The sequence below is a fragment of the Lagopus leucura genome, unplaced genomic scaffold (genome assembly GCF_019238085.1).
Source record: "Lagopus leucura isolate 7727_CA_CO unplaced genomic scaffold, USGS_WTPT01 Super-Scaffold_100064, whole genome shotgun sequence".
In the NCBI taxonomy this organism is placed as follows: domain Eukaryota; kingdom Metazoa; phylum Chordata; class Aves; order Galliformes; family Phasianidae; genus Lagopus; species Lagopus leucura.
Window position 1 is genome coordinate 77,230 of NW_024962308.1, and position 21,610 is coordinate 98,839.

General features: G+C 43.7%; 1 protein-coding gene across 3 annotated transcripts in view; it reads right to left on the reverse strand.

Annotated features, from left to right (window-relative positions):
• Positions 1-21,610, reverse strand: part of CERS4 (ceramide synthase 4) — a 60,751-nt gene that overhangs the window by 10,849 nt on the left and 28,292 nt on the right. For all 3 annotated transcript variants that reach the window (XM_042886869.1, XM_042886871.1, XM_042886870.1), the window contains exons 4-7: positions 10,705-10,822; positions 7,066-7,184; positions 3,691-3,748; positions 362-412 (exon numbers count right to left, since the gene is read on the reverse strand). In XM_042886869.1, the coding sequence (XP_042742803.1) occupies positions 362-412; positions 3,691-3,748; positions 7,066-7,184; positions 10,705-10,822 (346 nt within the window). The remainder of the gene's footprint in view (positions 1-361; positions 413-3,690; positions 3,749-7,065; positions 7,185-10,704; positions 10,823-21,610) is intronic.

The window sequence follows — 21,610 nt, forward strand, 5'->3', positions numbered from 1 at the left end:
ATGCTCTCCACTGAAGTTTTCTCCTCCTTTGGCAAAGTGTCCTAAGCCTCAGTCTCCTCCATTAAGTAAACAAGGAGCACGCTTATTTTTCAGTTCTTCGCTTACCTGGTCCAAAGTCTCACTTTCCTTTCCTTCTGTAAGTCTCCTTCTGCTATACTGACTTCTCCTCTATTGTGTTTGGATTAAGACAGATATTAAGATGTTATCTACTGACAAGGACCTGGTTTTGAATTCTTAAGGCTCATCAATCTGAATTTTATTCAGTGCTCTCTCTTTTATCTGTAATATAATCTGATGTTGAAAAGAGATACAGAGACAATACACAATTTATAACAGCAATTTTCACTCCTAGATGACTTACCTGTTGTGGGTAACCTGTCCAGCACTCTCTATGGTCCCAAAGCCAAGGCTTCTGGAAAGAAAATGCAACATGAATGACAGGAAGCCAGAGAAAGTTTTTTCTTATAAGCTACCTAAATCTCTTACTTGTTGGCTATCACAGATTTGCTTCATGGTATTACAAAAAGAGGTGGTAAGCTGTTAAGTATTGTTAAGTATTGCAGGCCACACACCCCTGCCAGGAACATGTTTTTCCTTCAAATGGCAAGGATCATGCTGCAGGCTGCTAAGTAACAAACCTCTGAAAAGATACTGCTTTGTTTACACTTCAAAGAAAACTGAAGTTTAAAGCTTGTAGTTTGACATGGCTTTACACTAGGTTTGAAGGGAGAAAGGGGTGACAGCAAGCCTGCCCACGACAAGGTGTGGGATGACATAGCTCAGTTAGCAGGACAAGGTGCTAGCGGAGGCCCTTAACCTGCTGCATCTTATGATGATGAAGGCAAGAAGGAGACTCAGGGTAAAAAATTCAAAGGAATTAAGGAGCTGTTCTCCAAGGTGACAACACCAACTGCCGCTAAACTGCCTCTATACCAATGCATGCAGCTTGGGAAACAAAACAGAAGTTGGAAGCCACCATGCCACTGGAAAATCATGATGTAGTTGTTGTCATTGAAACCAGAGGGATAATTCCTACTAGTGGAATGTGGCTACTGACAGCTACAAGCTGTTCAGAAGGGACAGGCGAGGAAGGAGGGTAGGACACATTGCCCCCTACATATAGGAAGGAATAGAGTGTGAAGAGCTGTCCCTGAAGAATGACCATAAGCAAGTCAATAGCCTTTGGGTGAGAGTTACAGACTGAGGCAACAAAGGGAGCCTTGTGACTGGCATCTACTACAGGCTGCCTGAGCAAGTGGAGCCTGTTGATGAAGCCTTCTTCCTCCAGCTACAGGAGACTGCAGACTCTCATCCTGCTGGGGGACCTCAACCACCTGGACATCTGCGGGAAAAGTAGCACAGTGAGCTGTAGGCAATCCAGGAGGCTCCTGGAATGCATCAAGGACAACTTCCTGAGCCACATAACAGACAGCTCTATCAGGAGGGATGCAATGCCAGACCTATTGTTCACTAACTGGAGTGAACTGATTGGTAACATCAGAATTGGAGGCTGCTTGGCTGCAGTGACCATGCAACAGTGGAGCTCACAGTCTTGATTGATATTGGACAAAGAATAAAATCAGGAAACTTAATTTTAGGAATGCCACATTCTAGCTCTTCATGGAGTTAGTCAACAAACCCCTTCAGAATCAGCTCTTGAGGACAAGGAAGTGGAGCAGAGCTGGCAGATCTTTAGGGAAGCCTTACTTAGGGCACAAGAGCATCCCCAGGTGTAGGATGTCAGGAAAGGAATGCAAGAGACCAGCATGGCTGAGCTGGGACCTGCTGGTCACACTGAAGAGCAAGAAGAAAATGCACAGGCAGTGGAAACAGGGACAGGTAATCTGCGAGGAGTATAGGGACGTTGCTGGGCTGTGAGGGGATGGGGTCAGGAAGGCCCAACTGGAACAGGACTTAGCAATGCAACAGAAGAACAAGAAAGGCTCCTATAGGTACATCTACCAGAAAAGAAAAGCCCAGGAGGGCATAGCCCCCTAGAGAGCAACACAGGCAGGCTGCTTACAACAGACAAGGAGAAACTGGGGTATTCAACAGCTCTTTTGCCTTATCTTTACTGGTGACTGTTCTACACACAGCTCTTAATCGGATGATTTGGAAGGTGGGAACTGAGAGGAATTGCCCCTCCCACTGTATGTGTCGTTGAGGTTCACAACCTGAGGAACCTGAAAATCCATTAGAATGCAGAAGAGAAGGAGGAAGTACTGCAAATTAGAGGCAGTGGTAAGTAGGAGTAGATACAGCCTCCTTCTGGGTGGAAGGTGGGATTCACAGCAAATACAAGTAAGGAACCAGAGATGTGTGATGCAGTATCAGAGACGTTGAAGTAAACACCCTGAAACAACTGGGACCCAGAAAGGAATCTCACATCTCTGAAGTCTATCATTCCTATACCAACAGCAAATAAATCTCTTTTCTGGTAATCTGTGAGATAAAGTTATACTGTTACTTGCTGATATACTAACTCTAATACACTAACTCATGTGGCAGAGGGTCATGCAGCCAGCTGAAAGCTAATACTATAGAATTTAAGCTTCAAATTTTCTTGTTTTTCTTTTTCTAGACAAACAATAAAGTTTCACAGAAGTTTTGTGTGTGTGTGTGGAAGATATCTAATGAATGAAGAAAAGATTTTCAGGAAAAGTGCAGGTGGTCTCATTCCTAGAATGGGCAGGTGACATGCAGAACAAGATTTTGTTCCTTCTGTCACAACAGGGATCTTGAGCTATGCTGAGCAGGTCGTTCATTCCAAGCTTTCACAGCTGGCTTCACAGAACAGCCTTCTATTTTGATGTAAAGAACTACAAAACAGTATAGGTTTAGATACCTTCATTCCTGTGTTAGCTCATCCTACCTCATACTCATCAGGTACCTTGCATTCTGCCTTGAAAGTTTCTGAGTTTCACAGTTCTTCAGTTATTATAATGAGCAGCTTCAGCACAGTCTGTACCCATGTCTTAGGATCTGCAGATTTCTCCACTCCAGAAGGTCTCAGGGGAGAACACTTTTACAAAGCTCACCGAGGAAACTGGGTTCAGCACAAGGGCCAGGGGAAACTTTATCCCACACTCAGAGGAGGAAGGTGCCCCTCGTCCCAGCACAGTGACCACACTCAGGATGAGAGTGTGTGGCATGATTTCCACTACCTCCTCTGCCTCAGTGATTCAACCCATAACATTTAAGTCCCAGCCTTCTCTTGTTGAAGCTAGTCTATCTGTATAAAGAGGAATCACTATTTATCAGATCAGAGAAAAGGCAGACACATGAACTTCACCTCACCTCTTGGCTAAGGAAAACACATACATAAAATTTTTGAACTGCAGCCCACCCTCCAAAAGAAATAAGAGTACGAACCCAGTACTGGACACAACACACAAACAAGCCATGCAGCTTCTGTCCCAGATAAATGTTCCATCTCTCACACCTACACTGTCTCACAATTGTAATGATCTACGGCTGTGTCAGAGGAAGATGAAATCTCCTGGTTTTGCCTTAGAGTTCTTAAGGTACGCGTGGTTCCTTGTTCTTGTGAGCTCAACAGTGTGCTGTGCAGAGGACATATCTGATGGGAAAATCTCTATAAGGTTTGAAAGCAAAGGTTTGGCACCAAAAACTGCCATTCTTGAGGCACTTCCCAGATAGGACAGAAGGTGGCACTGCTTCTATACTCACATCATACAGTACAGCCAGCCCAGTGAAGAAAGAAACGATGTAAAACGCAAACCTCCAGCTACAAAGAAAGAAAGAAGGATGTCAGTAACCCATTAACCACGAAGGTACAATTCTGTGTATTAATCCCACTCACACATGATGCCATTAAAGCAAGCAAAAACATCAAAATGTTCAAGGTTTGCCCAGATCCTAACAGATTCTGTATATTGTTAGCACATTCAACAGGCGCCACAAAGGCTGTTGAAATCACCCAGATAATGATCTAGGTGATTATCTTTTTCCAGATAATCATTTTCTGGATGATTACCTGGAAATGGCCCAGATAATCATACCAACCCTTCCCAGCCCAACCAGATGCATGTGTAAAATTCCAACAGTGCCAATCTCCTCCTTAGGCTTTTGAAGATTAGGTATGCTAAGTTCTTTGTCATGTAAAGCAAATGGCTGTTGTCATGTTTGGTCTCAGTGAGAGTTGCTAATGAGTTAGCCACATTAAACCCACAGAGATGTACATATAAAATATGTATAAAATAGAAGTTCAGTGGAAAGTGATGTGTCATGGTGCATATTTACACATACAGTAAGGAATGAGGGAAATTTTATCCCAGCAGAACAAACAAGCAGCTAACAGACTAAACACAGAAAATCTGCAAACGGGTAAAACTGCCTATAACAGCTCTTAAATTACCAAGCATCTCTGTAACAAATTGGAAGCAGCTTTATGTTTTGAAAGACTCCATTCGTCCATGAAACACTCAGGACTCCAAGAAAGACATAAGCTACTATTTCATGTTGGAAGGGCATTCTTTGTGTAGACTGCAAACAGCAACAGAGGGCAGGCAGAAAGACATTATAGTCAGTGGGCTCAGTTAGAAACCTATTTACTGTTTAGCGTTCACTGGTACTATTTACTGCAAGGCAGCTGAGTGCAGGGAGAGCTTGGATTTCATCTTGATAGAAGCAGATTAAGCATGTTTGTTTTACAACTCTTTGTCCACAGTGCAGTAAATCTTTCTAACTGTAATGATCGGGAATGCTGTAAATAAATAATATGCACCCTTTTTGTTTTGTTTTCTCCATTAGGGGGTTAGATAGGAGTTCTGAATTAGAGTCTGAATAGTAAATGGATTGTCATCAGCTCAGAGGTGATGCCTACCCTACAGATACACTTTTAGTTAGACGAATGTCACTAGGTATTTATTTTCTCCTTCATCTCTGTGGCCTTCCTGTAAGAACCTCGTTCTCCACAAATGAAGCAGATCAAGCACTCAGCAGTTTGACATTTCACCCAAGCTCAGGAGAGTTCTCCTCCCTTGTGGAAAGCTGAGCCAAAGCTAACATTTCTAAGAGGGCTAATTTCTAAAGTTTTACCAAAACATTCTTGGCATTCCTCTACCCACAATTCTGTATTCTAGGTTCACTTCTTCTCCCACCAAACCCAACATACAGGAATGTTACATAGTTTATTATAGCTTATATTATAGTTATATAGTTCCAATTATATATAGTATAACTTTATATAATTGGTAGAACCAATTGCTGAGTGATGGTCTACCACGTACTATTACAGAGCATAACCTCTCAGATCTTAACATCTGTAACAACCTTAGGTTGAGATTTTCATAGCCTTTGCACAAGCATGAGGATCAAGTGGGGTCCTGAGACAGAATCACAAAGACACAGACTGGGGAATAGCTGGGGCATGCTCACGGGGGTATGGTGTATGGGAACTGCTGAGTTACGGCCTGAACCTCTGATTAATCACCTGAGGTGAGCCTTGAGTCAGCCAGAGGAGCACAGGTGAAGGCAATTCACCTGTGCTGCCGGAAGGGGTGGAGCCAGGCTCCACCCCTCCTGGACCTATTTAAGAGCTGGCTACCAGAGGGGAAGGATCTCTTCTGGAGATCCTCCTCTTTTGGTATCTTCTAGTGAGCTCAACCCAAGGGTAAGCTCTTCTACTTATTCTCTTTTGCGATCCTTGTTTGCTTTTGCCTTACTCTTTTGATTATATTGCAATTATAACATCTTGGTTATACATATGGGCATCAGTGTAGAACAGTTTTCTAAAGGGCTTTACAGTCTGATTTTTTGCTGTAAAATGGCCTTGATGATAATTCATCTAGATTCTGGCAAGGAGGAAATCCCAGCCTAGAAAGCCTGTCTAAGCATGGGGACAAGGATGGACAGTCATGGAGCTCCAAGACTTGCACAGCTTCTGACCTTAGCTGTGCAACAGGCTGCCCCCGGCCAGCTAACCAGCACCTCCAAGGGCAGCAGTGAACATGCAAGCATGCAGCCACCACAAGTCTGTTGGGACTATTGCTGTGCTACCACTTCAATCTGCATTAGTTGAAGTAACTAAAAAGTGAGAAGTCCAATTATAGTCCTCCTTTGCCAGACCTGCTTGTGTCTCCCACGAAAATCTTTTGTACAAGCTCTCTTTCCTGACATTATAAAAGGATTGTACTTTCTGGCTTTCAGGGAAGTTGAGAGTCAGCTGCCAACAAAATGCAGTCTAGCCCAGTGTCTGTGACTTTTGAAAGTAGCACTGTGGAAAATAGCTGCAGGAAAGATGCAGCAGAATCATGATAGAATCATAGAATGGCCTGGGTTGAAAAGGACTACAATGATCATCTAGTTTCAACCCCCCCTGCTATGTGCAAGGTCACCAACCACCAGACTGGGCTACCACCAGGGCCACATCCAGCCTGAGCTTGAATGTCTCCAGGGATGGGGCATCCACAACCTCCTTGGACAACCTGTTCCAGTGTGTTACCATCCTCTGCATGAAAAAGTTCATCCTAATATCCAACCTAAACCTCTCCTGTCTCAGTTTAAAACCATTCCTCCTTCTCCTATCACTATCCACCCTCGTAAACAGCCATTCCCCCTCCTGTTTATACGCTCTCTTCAAGTATTGGAAGGCTGCAATGAGCTCTCCCCTGAGCCTTCTCCATTTATCAGCTTGCAGTGAAGCAAATGGGAGGGAAACAGAGAGGCAATGGTAGGCTGCTCTGGCATCATAGAAGCAGTAGCAAAGCAGCAGGAAGCAATATGAAGCAAAACAATATTGAATTTCTCAGATATTATGTTTCAAAGCAGAGTGTCAGTCTTGCGAAGTCAAAAACAGGCATCCTATAAAGCATGAAGTGAGATAGGAGTAAAAGGAATCTTGGGGATGAAAATAAAGGGGAGAAGCAAGGAACAATTCAGGAACTGGTAAGCAGCAGCAGAGCCACAGAAGAATCAAGTGGGGCAGAGAAGGTTCAGGAAGCTCTCTGTGGATGAGTGCAGGCAGGCTGGAGGCAGCAAGATGCTTGCCAAGCTCAGAGCCAGCAAGAGGCCCTGCAGCTCACAGCTTGTGCTCCTGCTCACCAGGCCTCACAGAACTTCTTCGACAGGCTCGGTCGGTCGGTGTTCCTCCGGCGTCGGAACCACCTCTCCACCTTTCTCACTGGCAGGTCACATTGTTTGGCTAAACTGATCAGCTCACCCTGGAAAACAGGTGAGGAGGTGGGGTTCAGATTCAGGTTTGAGGGTCAGAAGGCTCCAGGGCTGTCTGGTCTGGGCCATCACAGAACATCGCCGAAGTTCTGGGCAAGCCCAGGTGTGTTCAAGCTAAGGCATCTTTCAGCAAGCTGTCCATTCCTAGCAGAGAGATTTCAGGTAACAGAAAGTCTTTCACTTCTGCTTGCAAGCAAATGGTTATTAATGCTAAATGTTAAAACCTTACATTTTAATTTTTATGACAAAGTCTCAGGTTTAGAGTTTCAAACTGTGGTCTCTTCTCACAGGTGTTTCTTCTGGAATTATTTCATTTGTCTTTAGTGTCCAAGTCCCTTAAATCTGTCACTCCAATAAGGTTTTACTGAAGCTTAAATAACTTTTAAAGTTCTACACTGGATCTTGTCAAGTCTTTCAGCATTCCTATCCAGTATCAGAGAACAACATGACCAGTGTAATGAGCAACATCATTTTCCTACCAGTTATTCTCCTTTTGTGGTAAATTCAATGGATTACTCACAGAAATACTGCAATTACCTTCCTTCTTGCCCTTGGGCTCCTAAAGAGTTTGCTGCGCGACACAGAAGTTGTTCATCATTTTCTATATTCCTTCTGAAAGTGTCATCAAGGATAGCTTAGTAAAGCAATAGGCTTTCAATGAATGCACTCACCTTAAAGGTCTCACATACAGTGCTTTACATACCCTGAGAGTGCTGTAAAGATCTGTGTCCACTACCATTGTCAAATATATTTCTTTCTACTTTTACCTAGTGCTCTTGGGGTGGAGTCACACAGATGACTGTGATTTCAATTTTCCAATTGCTCCATGAAGTGATATCCCTCTCCAGGTGAGGGCTGCTGAGAACAGCAAAATTACATCTTATAAAAGCTGCCATATAAGCAGGATTCTGAGAGCTCACAGGAGGGGAAGGAAGCCAAAAGACTGGCTGAGATGCAAGTGGTGAATGAGAGTAGGGCATTGGCCGGTTGCAGAGTTTTGCTCTGTGACACACTGATATCACAGAATCACAGAATTGTAGGGGTTGGAAGGGACCTCCTGAGATCATCGAGTCCAACCCCCCTGCCAAAGCAGGTTCCCTACACCAGGTAGCACAGGTAGGCATCCAGGCAGGTCTTGAACATCTCCAGAGAAGGAGACTCCACCACCTCCCTGGGCAGCCTGTTCCAGTGCTCCGTCACCCTCACTGTAAAGAAGTTCTTGCGCATGTTTGTGCGGAACTTCCTATGCTCCAGTTTCTGGCCATTTCCCCTTGTCCTGTCTCCACTCACCACTGAAAGTCTCACAGAGATCAGAAGTCTCACAGCCAGATACACTCTGATATCCCAGATTTCCTAGGACAGAAGTGTAGATTTCTGCTCCTTCAGTGCACTGGGGTGCAGTAACAGCTGTATAGAAAGTCTGCCTGCAGAGACAGGCCTTGAGTTAGATCTCTGCAACAGGAGTAGCTCTACTGAGAAATGTGCAAATTTCTCAGACAGGCACAGAGAAGGTCGGAGACCATGGCAAGTGATCCTGAGAACATTCCTTCCCATTGCTAGGGAAAGAGGCTGGCTGCACAATCCAGATGAATGCCTGCATTCTTACTTTAGCCTCTATTATTTTACTTTCAAGCTGCTGCTGAATGTCCTGGGGCTCCATATGCCCCACTGCCATATGAAACATGCTGAAACAGCCATGACAAGGCATTAACTTGTTTGCACTAGGACTGTCCAGTGGGACTGGAATCCCTACTCCTTGGTAGTGGCTATTAGCTTTTGCTTCAAGGCCAAGACAGCCTGCAAAAAGGAGATGAAAGGTAATGTTGCAATTGGGTTTACACAGCAAGGTTTTGTTAGCAGAGGTGGCCTCTGTGAGCATAGCCCAGCAGCTGCCCCTCGTCGGATTAGATCCAGATCCAGCTGCTCCAAAAGGGACCTGCTACTGCCAGAGCTCAGCTGTGAGCGATGCTTGTTACACACACTGAAGAAAGGGAAAAACTGCTGTTACTGAAAGAGACGGAAGAGGAACAGAGATGAGCAGCTCTGCAGTCACCGAAGTAGGCACAGAAGGAGAGCAGGACGAGCTCCAGAAGCAGAGTAGAAGATCCCTGAAGCCCAGGAGAGGTCATGGTGGATCACATTATCCCCCTTCAGCCCACGGGCACTGCATGGAGCAGATCTCCACATACAGCCATGGAGGAGCCCACGGTGCAGCAGTAGATGTGGACTGGAGGAGACTGCAGCCCACGGAACCCAGCAGGAGCAGCTCTGGGCCGGAGCTGCCACCCGTGGTGATAAGTTTGAGGGAGGCTGGACAAGCTGCCACTCATGGGGCCCCATGTTGGAGCAGTGCTTGGAAAGCTGCAGTCTGTGGAAGGCCATGCAGGGTCAGTTCAGGAAGGATGGCATTCATGGGAGGGGCCGACATGGAGCAGGGGCAGATAGTGACCAAGGTGGAGCAGTAGAGATAGAGCATCATGGACTGACCACAGCTCCATTCCCTGTCTCCCTGTGCTGCTTGGGGGGAGCAGGTAGAGGAGTGTTTGAGTAAAGGTATTTTAGTTTGCTTTTGGTTCTCTCTGCTCTGTGCCGTTACTAATAGGCAATGAATTATATTAATCTCTCTATGCTGACTCTGTTTTGCTTGTGATTGTAATTAGTGAGCGCTCTCCCTGTTCTCATCTCAACCCTTGAGTCCTTTTCTCTCTCATTTTCTCCTCTCATTCTTCTGATGAGAGAGAGTGAGATAGTGGTGTGGGGAGCTTTTGCTAGCCATCAATTTGATATTTGAACTCACCACAGTAATTCCCTTACCTACAACACAGAGTTACATCCAGGGACTTAACTGACAAGGTTAAATCCCAATACAGAATATCTGCAGTTCTGCCAATGCTTTTTTTCCTCAGCCACAGCCATTATAATTCCAAATTATCCTGCCAAGATCACCCTTTTTCTCTCTCATGGGAAAACTATCTACTACTTGTGCTTGCCGTATTCTGATGGTCCTTATTGTGTCTCTGATGAGAGACAAGATTTTAATTGGATTCCTGAAAGATCAATCAAAAAAACTGTGGATTGTATAGCAACAGAACAATTTGCCTCCTAGAACTAAAAGAATCATGCAATCCACATGTGCTAAGCTGCAAGGGAAAGTCAGTTCAAGTGAGCTGATATGACAGCAATTTGCTAATACACGAAGAAAAGCCACGTACAAGGCAAACAAGAGCAAACAGGTGTTTGGAGAGAAGTCTCCTGTCCAAACAAGTCTGAGATTCAATTCTTTTGAGTGCTGTCCCTGGAAAGCTGTTATTCCCACATGTTCAGAAGCAGAACTGATGACTTACAGCATCTGCAGGATGATCTTTGCGGTACACTGCTGTCAGGAGGCCAGTGCTACAGTGTTTCCTTATGGTCTGCTGAGTGTTCAAATGCAAGATTCCAAACGTGATTTCATTTAGGCAAATAGACAGGGGCTAAATCTAGAGGAAAGCAAAGGAAAAAAGGACTCACCTCTTTAGGGTTCCTACAATTCACAGTGTAGAATGTTTCCAGAATGGAGATGGGCTGAGCTTTAGGTCTCAACTTGTCTTTCACACCAAGTTTGGCACTGAGAGGCAGGGCTATGGCTCTGCAAAAGAAAAGACAAAAGTTCAGCCCAGAACAGAACAGTGATTTCTAATGCTGTAACACTGTAAAACATTGTGCGTACATAACGGTTTCCTCCTACAGTTGCCTCCTACAATTCCGAGTCACAGTACAAGTATCAGATCAATCAGGTGAGGAAGACAAGTACAAAACCTTGCAGCAGAAACAGCAAGACTTGTATTCTGCAGGTCTGAGCTCTGTTCAACATTGAATGAGTTTGGAAATACTACGTCCTGCTTTGTCAGTGCTTGCAGAGACAGCTGTGATCCCTGCCATTGCTTTTTGGCTTATCTGAAGCTTATGCAGAGTGCCACACTGATGGTAAGGCCTAAATCTAGGTGACAGTGGGGTCCTACAGAGACATCTGTGTCCCATCCCACGTTTACATCTGGGCGATAGTGGGGACCCCTCAGTCCCATCCCATGTGGACATCTGGGTGACCCTGTGGATGAAGGGACCCCATAAGGACACAAGGGTGACACTGCGGTCATCTAGGTGACCCTGGGGACATCATGGCCCATCCCATGAGGACGGACATCGGAGTAACACTGGGAACATTTGGGTGACATTCAGGACATCTCTGGTCCCATCCCACACAGACATGTGGCCTAATCGAGGTGCTCCTGCTCCGGCAGGGGGATTGGACTAGATGATCTTTGGAAGTCTCTTCCAATTTCTGATATTCTGTGATTTTGTGATTCTGTGAAATGCTGTTCAGTTTTTATGTGGTCATACAAGGGCACTCACTTGAACTAAGGACTTGTCTCAGGATCAAAAGACAGACTGAGACATGCAGAATTAATGGAAAAAGACTTCCTGATGAAACAGGAGACCGCTTGGTCTTCATTGGAAAAATGTTCCTCAGTTTTTCCTATGGCAAGTCAAACTGTGAGAAAATAAAGGGCACAGCAACGTCATATTTAACCACAAGGACTTGTGCTACCTGTGCACCTTCACTCTTTCAAAGTGAAACAATGCAAAGAAAAACATCTGTATAACAAGGAAAAAGTACCAAGAGATGACAAAACTTCCTGTGCTCAACAACTCAACTTCTGCACTACAAACCTTCTTCTATTCCTTGGCACAAAGTAATAATGTGGTGTGAAGCATCTAAGTGTTCCCTGACCTGATCCTCTTCCACCAAGGGTATATGTTCCTGTTTCTAAACATGAAATGTGCAAAATGTCTGGGAAACCTTATTTCTGCATTTTGGAGATCTTTTATTTTGCTCAGAGTGCTTAAAGCTTACTTGAATGGTCACTGAGTTATCAACTGTAAATCAGTGCTGACAGTGGTTGTGAGCTGATGAATATGCAGCAAGTACTGAGACGCAAGCCTGCCTGCCTGGCCAGACTTAATTCTGTTCAGGCAGCTCCTCTGGTAAGTTATCCCAAACGATTCAGATATCAAACAAGAATTCTTCTTTTCCACAGCAGCAAACAAGCTGTGGAACATTCGCTATGCAGGTATTTTAAAAGTGTTTTACTTAAAAACAGTATGTGATTTGCTGGTTGCCTGTGGTTACCTCTTCTAGCTACACAGACTATACTCCAAATGTTCATGTGCTCAGGGACTATTATAGATCAAAAATCCTATCAGGGGGTTCTTCTGGAAGTTTAATTTTCAAAAACCTGTATCATCAATTAATAAACAGGTATCAGAAGCAATTTTCTGAAGAACCCAACTACATACAGAATTTTGCAGCTTGTATTACATCAAACCATAAAACACAAAATGGTTTGCACATTTGGCTTCTTTGTGTAGCAGTTGATTTCAAACATTCTTTGCATGGCCAGCTCTGAATGGCCAGCTGTTGTTTTTTACCTTCTCTTTAGCTTTCCAAGAAGGTTGATTCAAGCTCCTCTGAAAATGAAGATGTAATCAGTTTCTGTTGTTTAAGAAGAACCTTACTGCAGCTTCCTATAGGCCCTCATGGAAACAGAATGGTCTGAAATTTTTCTGACAGATTAAAGGGAAAGAGAATGTTTCTGCTGGGTGTCAGGGCAGCCAACAAGTTTGAAAAGCTATTTAAATTATCCTTAATTTTGGTTAATGCTTATTTTCTCTTTCTTAATGTTTTGTCGCGGCCACAGTATAAAATCTCACTGTAACAAAAACAAGCCAGTTGCAGCTGAAGAAGACAGGGTGTGAGTAACCAAAGTTCCAATTACTTTGTTGTTGAGGTACTGAATTTAACCATCAATTATAGGACCAATCCTAGTTTTATGGACATTATTGGGAAATCAAGCCCTGAAATTCCTCCAAAGGGATGTTTGTACATGTTGGATGCGTGCTCTGACTCACTTCTAAGTTTAATCTTGTTCCAAGCACAGCCCTAAGAGAATGGTGCTTGTACTGATTTCAACATCACAGGTCCATGGTATCAATTGCCAGGGATCGTCTCATCAATGGAATCTTCACAGCTTGCTAAAATATGGAAGAAGAGAGCCTGAAGACCATATTGGACAGTTTCCATAGCTACGTAAGGCAAGCCACAGTCAGTGACATGACTCAACTCAAACCTGTTTCCTCTTCAGTCAGGTTGAGGTGAAGATAGCTCCTCCAAAGTTTACAAAAGAAAGTTCACACTAAGGCATTTTATTCAGTAATCACCAATGAGCAAACTGTCTTGTGCAAAACCTGCTGACACTGAAACTAAATGGATCAATAATGAAGGGCATAAATCCATAATCCCTCACCTGCAGAGGCTTCCACAGCTAGTATGAAACAAAATAATTTAGCTATTGTGAGTTTATTTTCCACAAATGTTACAGAATTTCTAAGGGTCTAAGGGTTAAGAATTTCTACAGGATAATTTCAAACAACTCTGCCAGTATCTTCCAGCACCAACAGCCAGTGACTGCTGCAACTTCTACCCTTGGAATTGCACATTTCCTTGAAGCCTCATACACTGCGTTGGCTCTCTGTGCTCTTGACATCTCTTCTACATGGTTCCAGGAGAATTCTACCAGAAGCTATCATCACAGCTATGTTGTACAGAACAGCCAGTTTGTACCTCTGCACCAAAAAAAACCAACCAACCCAGAGCACCTAAGAGGAAGATGCTCTCAGGTACGTTTCAATTTCTGATTAATAACAAAAATCTTTGTGGAAAATGAACTGCAAATAAACGCATTTTCAAATAAGCTGCTTGAAAAGGGTTTTCTCTTCCATCTTTTTTCCTGGTTCTGAGTTCATATATTCTCTGCAGATGAACAATATTTCTTTCTTATAACGCACAAAGCATGAGTAATAAACTGCCACAACCCTCCTAAAGAAGAGACATAACCATTCTGACTGAACCAGGAGTCTGTTTAAAGAGCCATTAAAAACAGTCCAGATTTAAGACATTTTCTAATGCTCTTTTATCTCCCATCAATAACTTCTTGCCATCTTGACCCCTCCACATCTTCCACACAGCTATCACCATGGAAATTTCTGCATTAGCTACATTTGAAAAAGTGAGATAAAATTTATGATTTTTCTTGTTAATAATCCTGATTTACTGCTCTGCTCCCATGAGAAATGCACCAGTTCACATCAACAGGCACTTCCTCTTTTATAGACATAGAAATTATTCAAAATTTACTTACTTGGGAGAAGAGTTATACTCAGTGGGCTGCAGTTGTTCACCTTTCATTGGCAATATGCTCAGTTACTTCTGAATTAACAGGCTTACATGGAGAGAAAGCTATCTCAACAGCATAACAGCCAGCCTCCTCCAGCCCTATAGACCTGAGGAATGCCAGAGGCAGGCAGGTAGAGGAAGGAACTGGAGCTAAACTAAAATAAAGCTATTTTTCTCCCATTCTTCCCTGCACTCGGGGAGTCTGAACAAAGGTAAATCAATGAATTAGGAGGTAACAGGTATGCTCGTGGTGAAGACTTTCTCCAGAATGTGGGGCACTTTGGTGTAGTTCTATCCTCTGACTCAGAAGATATAAGACAGTAGCAGCCAGTGGAGTATCGTGGCTCAAGGAGGGTGTTCTGGAACATCTGTCCCAAGTCCTTCTGGTTTATACCATTCCATTTGGAGGAAAATGCTCAAATATTGATTGAATTTCCAGGTAAATTCTGTCTACTGTACTAAACAAGTGTATGTTAATTTCATTAAAATAATAAATTTGTAAAGTCTTACAATGACAGCTAAGTAATATAAATACATATATGGATAGGAATCAGAGTTACACTGTTGTTTTTGCGCACTTGTTAAGAATATGTTTCATTTGTGAGTAAGACTGTGTTTAAAATTTCTTCATTTACTCCCTAGCATTTGATCCTCTGTAAATTAACATGTTGGTCCTAAGCCTTAATATAAAATTTAGGCCAATAAAATTTGTCCTAAATGGCTAAAGAGCTTGCAAAGCTTGTTCTTCTTCCGCTATTGCACAAGAGGACAGAGGGGTATTTTTTTGCTTTATCGTGTGCATCAGCAGGGAAGCTCCCTTCGTCAAAGGCCAACTAGATGCCAAATCCTCCTCCCACCCCTTCTTCATCTTGAGAAGAAGGAATGTTACAAGGACTCAGGAAGTGAACTATTCCAGTTCTCCCTGCAATACAGTGGCTAAAGTCAATGTCAAGTCACAAACTCGGAGCAGTTTATTGTGCCTTCTGTTCTTGGAAGCTGCCACTAATTCATTGCTCCATGTAGTTACCAAAGACACACAGAAATCAGCAGATTTATGGATCTTGGCACCTGAAGGAAGCATTAGACTGTGTGAAGCAAGGAGAACAGTTGTAGTCATTCATATTAATGATCTGTTCTTAAATCGTCTGCATGCAGTTTGACTCTCAAATAGAGCAGGTCCCATGCTGAGACAGTAATTCTTGCATTATAACTGCAACTTCTGACTGAGATAATCTCTCAGGATTCCCAAGCTAGACACCTTCTTGAGGCTGTGTCTCCCTTCCCTCTGATCTTCAGTGCCTTTCTGCTCACCCAGCACTACTGGGCTGAGCTGTGCTATGACAGTGAGCTGCAAGTCTCCTAAGACTTCATCCTGAGTTCAGTCAAGGGAGATTGCTAGTAACAAACTTAGCTGCATGTTTTCTCACACTGCAGTCAGCAGCTGCTGCCCAAAAAGGCAGAGAAGTTCTAGGGCAAATGTTAAGAGTGTTAGGGAACAAACTTCTCCCTCTTGTAAGGCTTATTTTAACAGCTCTTACTTGCTCAGGACGCAGCATTTGTTCTCTGCCTATAGTAACAAGATATGTTATCTGTAAACTCTTGTTTGTGTGTAGGAACATACTCCAATTATCAGTCTCCGTGTATAAAAATATCACAGTGTCAGTGCAGGAATCACAAACACTATGGATAAAGATAAACTACACTGCTATCTGAAGCACCTCCTGCTACAGAATCACAGAATCGCAGGGGTTGGAAGGGACCCCTGCTGACCACTGAGTCCAGGTGGGCTTTGAATATCTCCAGAGAAGGAGACTCCATCACCTCTCTGTGCAGGTTGCTCCAGTGCTCTGTCACCCTCACAGTACAGAAGCTTTTTCCTCATGTTTGTATGGAATTTCCTACGTTCCATTTTATTGCCCCTTGTATTGAATCATTTTTGGAAGATCAAGCACAGAGCAGCTGCTAAACTGAAAGAAGAATTCCCTGTACTCACTACATACGCTTTGTAATTAGGGCCCAAAGACTCTTTACCCACATAATGTGATGCACAAATGCACAAACATTTTCTGGGAATACACAAACCAATACTTGCATGACAATCTGGCAGAGGAAGAAGCAGAGCAAACTATTTCCACATGAACTATGATAGGAAGAACACAACTATTTTGGCTTAACAGTTAGTAGAACGTGGAGAGGGAGAGATGAAGCCATGGCTTCATGCAGACCAGGAGCGACAAAAAAATTTGTACAGAACTCTTGAGGCACAGCCTGCCCTCGGGGGCACCAACACTCACTTCCTAGCCCTTAAACCACACGGCGGGCATAAAAAGCGCATGTTACAGGATATAGATTCCATGGGAACGAGTCCCTGAAAACGATGGTGGACAGAGGTCAAAACAGGAACCATCCACACAGTCTCTACACGGAGAGCTGGCACAGGAATCACCACCCTTGTAGTTCAGTGCAATGAAAAAGGGTGAGCTGTGATCCTGATGGAAGGTTTTCTTGGAGATGAACCAATCCCAACAGCCAGGTTAGAAGGTTCAGTGCACTCCTGGCAGAGCAGCTACTGATACCTCCTTACAAGGAGATGCCACAGCCTTTCTGCGAGACTGTCTGAACTCCAATAAAATGCAAGAAAGTTCTCCTTTGATTTCTGCATTTGAAAATCAAGCCGACTCAAAGCACAGGACCACAGAAAGTGAATAGACAGTTCCAGTTACAGCTGGAACAAAATAGGCAGCACCTGAATGAGCTAGAACGTCTTTGAGTGTGAATATGCATTTAAATGAAGCATTAGTTAAACAGCACTTTGCTGCAGTATTTACCTTGAATTCTGCACAAACTGCATTAATTATTATTGGTCTTCTAGCATCAGTGTAACTTGTTGCAGCAAGGAGAACAAAATCATTTAGCATCACAGGAACATGGGAAGACAGAAGCTGCTTTTCAGCTTGAAGAGAAGTTTCCTCTTTCTCACGTGCCCAATTCATGCTTCCAGGCACTGATAACAGCAGTGGTGACAAACACCCACTGTGTTTAAATCAGCTGGATTCTCCGTCTGATGACGAAAGAGGCTCAGCATTCAAATTCCCCACTTCAGAAGAGAAAGGATGTTCACCCAGCAGCAATGGGGATGGGGTCACCCATATCCCCATGTGCCCCTTGAGCTCATGTAGAAATCCAGAGCTCTGGGCTGTACAATGGTCTGTTGCTTTATACTCTGATATAAAGGTGACACTGCGCTCATCTTGACTGTACCTGAGCACTTATTAGCAGATACTGCATAAATTTGACCTTTATCCTTTTATTCTTCTATTCTTTTCCCAAAGTGAACAATTGGTGCAATGTTTTCTGTATGGTTTTAACTCAAATATTAAACCCTGCTGTAATAATACAATCAATGGCATGGTTTGCATCTTAAGGGAGGGGCTCAGCAGTTTCTAAGGGGCTTTGTTTCTACAGAAATTTACACCACAACCTTCATGCATAAATACAACCACATCAATCAATACTCTTTCTGTATGTGTACTTACAGTGAGGTTGCCAAAGCTAAAGAAGTTGGATGTCTTATGAAGCCAAGTTGATCGGAAATAAATCAGAAAGCTGGATTAGAAGCTAACCAGAAGCTTCCAGCCAGTAGGAGATGGTTCAAATGAAAACTGGGATCACTGCTGATTTTTAACTGTGAGGGAGCAGCATCTGACCTAATTACTGATCTGGACTTCACTATGATGCATTTGTTGGAGCCTGGTGTTGATGGAGCATGAATTTAGAACAAGATTTGAGAGCAAATCTCTAAGCCTTTTATCTGCAGCTAAGGAAGCTGTTGCAGCCAACAAAGATGAACGTGTCACTTCCAACAGAATGCAAACTAATGTTCAGAATGCTTGAACTCCCCCAGGTACATTTAACCAGCATCTGCCAAGATGTGAACTGAGAGATCTGTCTTACAGTTTTTCTGTTTGAAACATCATTTAACCTTTCATTAAACTCACTTTTCAGCTTATATGACATCAGTTTCACTCCGTATGAATCTGTCACAAAGATACACAAAGGAATCAAAATATTTTTTTTTAATTGAGGGAAATGGTAATTTAGAGCATAAAATGGGAGCTTGGAGCAGAAGTCTGAAGTGCTAGTGATGGCAATGGTGATGAGGAGACGGTTGGACTAGGTGATCTTGTAGGTCGTTTCCGACCATGTGATTCCATGATTCTATGAAGGAAATGTAAAGCAGACCCGAGCTAAGTACTGCACACCTCTAAATACATCACATTCATAAACTTTTTTTAAAAAAAGCAATAACCAAATTCATCACATCTTCAGGCCTTCAGGAATGTCAGAGGATGCCAGAATCCCAGGATCCAGTTAAGCTGAGAGATAATGCACATCACTTACCATTTTACACTGCATCCTGAAGTGAAAGGAGCAGGAAAATCATTTGTGAGGATTTCTCTAATTTTAAATAGAACTTGGTTGGCTAATTGGTTAAGCATTAATAATCTGTAGGATACAGTCTCCCAACCACTGGACTCTGGGATAAGGAGCTCTGGGGCTTTCAGAAGCCACAATTTGCTCTGCTGGGGCTCTTTCCATGTCAAACTTGCGGCTGAAGCACAGAGGCAGCCTAAGGAAGGACACTGCAGACACAGAGAGCTCCACAGCTGAAACTTCCTTTCTCTTCCTCTTCTGCAAATTGCAAGATTTTGTAATTCAAAATGCATTATCTCTAACTCATTCAATGGCTTACAATGCATCACAAGTCTCTATGCTAACCTAATGGCTGTGGGTGTAACACAGTAACTTTCAACTGCTAATTTTTAGCAGGTCTGACTCCCTCACTGTATTCAGAATAGCAAGGAGTTAATGCTCTCACTTATTTCTGGAGTCCTCGATGGTTACACTTCATAGAAATCAGCAGCCCTGACACTGAGTGAAGAGATATTTCTTTTTTTCTTTCCAATGCAGCGTTCAAATGCTCTTTATTTCAGAACTGAGCCATAACAGTAGTTCTCACAAAATGTACTTTAATCACTCTGTGCTACTTGATTTACAAGAATATCAAAGGTGTCAGTTCAGCTACTTATTTCTAACAGATGGTACAAGCAACTGAACGCTCAGGAGCAACAACAACAATAACAAACAACAAAAACCAGAAGTTAAAATAATAATAATTAAAAGATATCTTCAAAGAAATAATTTTGAATATTTTGTAAATTGAGATAGTTTGTCCAGTATCAGTTTTCACGCACCCAGCTGTATTAAACACATAAAAGAGAAGCAGAGCTGTCTTTTCCCCATGCCTCTTTGCAACCTTGCTCCAGAATTCAAACTCCTTTGCTTTCCTTTGCTTTTTGAAGACTCTCTGCCGGCTTTCAAGGAATGTCATAACCAAGGGATAAAATACCCCAAACCAGTTGTTCTCAATCACAGAACCATAGGGAAGGGACCTCTGGAGATCCCCCACACCAACCCCTTGCTAAAGCAGGCTCCCTACAGCAGGAACACAAGAGAGCATCCAGGAGATTTTCAACTATCTCCAAACGGAGCTCCAAAACTGCTCTGGTTCAGCATGTGCCAGGGCTCTGCCAGCCTCGCAGTTCTAGTGCTAGTTTTAGTTTTAGTGCTAATGGTGGCAGTGGTGATGAGGAGACAGTTTGACTAGATGATCTTGTAGGTCGTTTCCAACCTTGTGATTCTATGATTCTTCTTCATGTGTGGATGGAACTCACTGGGCATGGCTGAACAGAGCCTGGCTCCATCCACTTAAACACCACTCTTCAGATATTGGTCAGCACTGGTCAGGTCCCTCCCAGCCTTCTCCAGGTGACCAGCCCCACGGCTCTCAGTTTCCCCACCAGGAGAAGCTCTGTGCCCCCCCCGTCTCTGCAGCCCTCCACTGCGCTCTCTCCAGCAGTTCCCTGTCTTTTTTGAAGTGAGGAGCCCGGCACTGGGCGCAGTGCTCCAGCTGTGCTTCCCCAGAGCAGAGCAGAGGGGAGCAGCACCTCCCTTGCCCTGCTGGCCATGCTCTGTGCAATGCACCTCAGGATCCCATTGGCTTCTTGGCCACCAGAGCACACTGCTGGTGCGTGGTCACCTCTTGGTTACCAGGACACCTAGGTCTTCTCTTCAGGGCTTTTTTCCAGCAGGGCAGCCCCTAACCTGTACTGATGCATGTAGTTTATTCCTCCCCTGGTGCAGGTCTGTGTACTTGTTATCATTTAACTTCCTAAGGTTCCTCTCTGCCCCCTCCATCCTGCCCAGGTCTCTTTGAATGACAGCATGGCCTTCTGCTGTGTCAGCTGCTTCTCCCAGCTTTGTACCATCAGCAAACTTGCTGAGGGTGCACATCCCTTCATCCAGGTCGCTGATGAAGACGCTGAAAGACCAGGCCTAGCACTGACCCTTGGGGAACACCGCTGGTTACAGCCTCCAACCAGACTGTCAGACAGTTCTGCTGATCACAGCCCTCTGAGATCTGCCGGTTAGCCAGTTCTCAATCCATCTCACTGTCCACTCATCTATCCCACCTTTTAAGCTTCATTACAAGGATGTTACATGAGATGGTGTCAAAAGCCTTGCTGAAGTCAAGGTACACAACATTCACTGCCCTCCCCTCATCTACCCAGCTGGTCATGGTACCACAGAAGGCAACCAGGTTGGTCAAGCATGGTGAAACAATGTTGACTACTTCTGCCAAACTTATTTTCTTCCACTTGCTTGGAGATGGAACCCAGAAAAAGCCACTCCATCACCTTCCCAGGAACAGAGGTGAGGCCAACAGGACTGCAGTTTCCCAGGAGGTCATCTTCTGGAGCTTAAAGCTCCACTGAGTATTTAATTATTTTAATTAATTTTAATTATTTTAAGGAAGACATTCATCAGTGTCCTTCACCCTTGGTTCCCCACTGCTTCTGAACTGGCTCTCAGCAATACACCCGTGAGGATCTAAGTGTTCAGGAACCTCAAATGTTATTTTCATTAGCATTACCTTTCTGGCTTGTAAGTGTCTACATTCTGTAAGAAAGTTCAGGATAGAAAACCCAGAGTAAATTTATTCTACCCTTCCTATGGAAGGGTAGAAAATGAGAACTGGAGGAGACAGCCTAAAAAAAAGTCTGTTCTGCAACATCTCCAAAC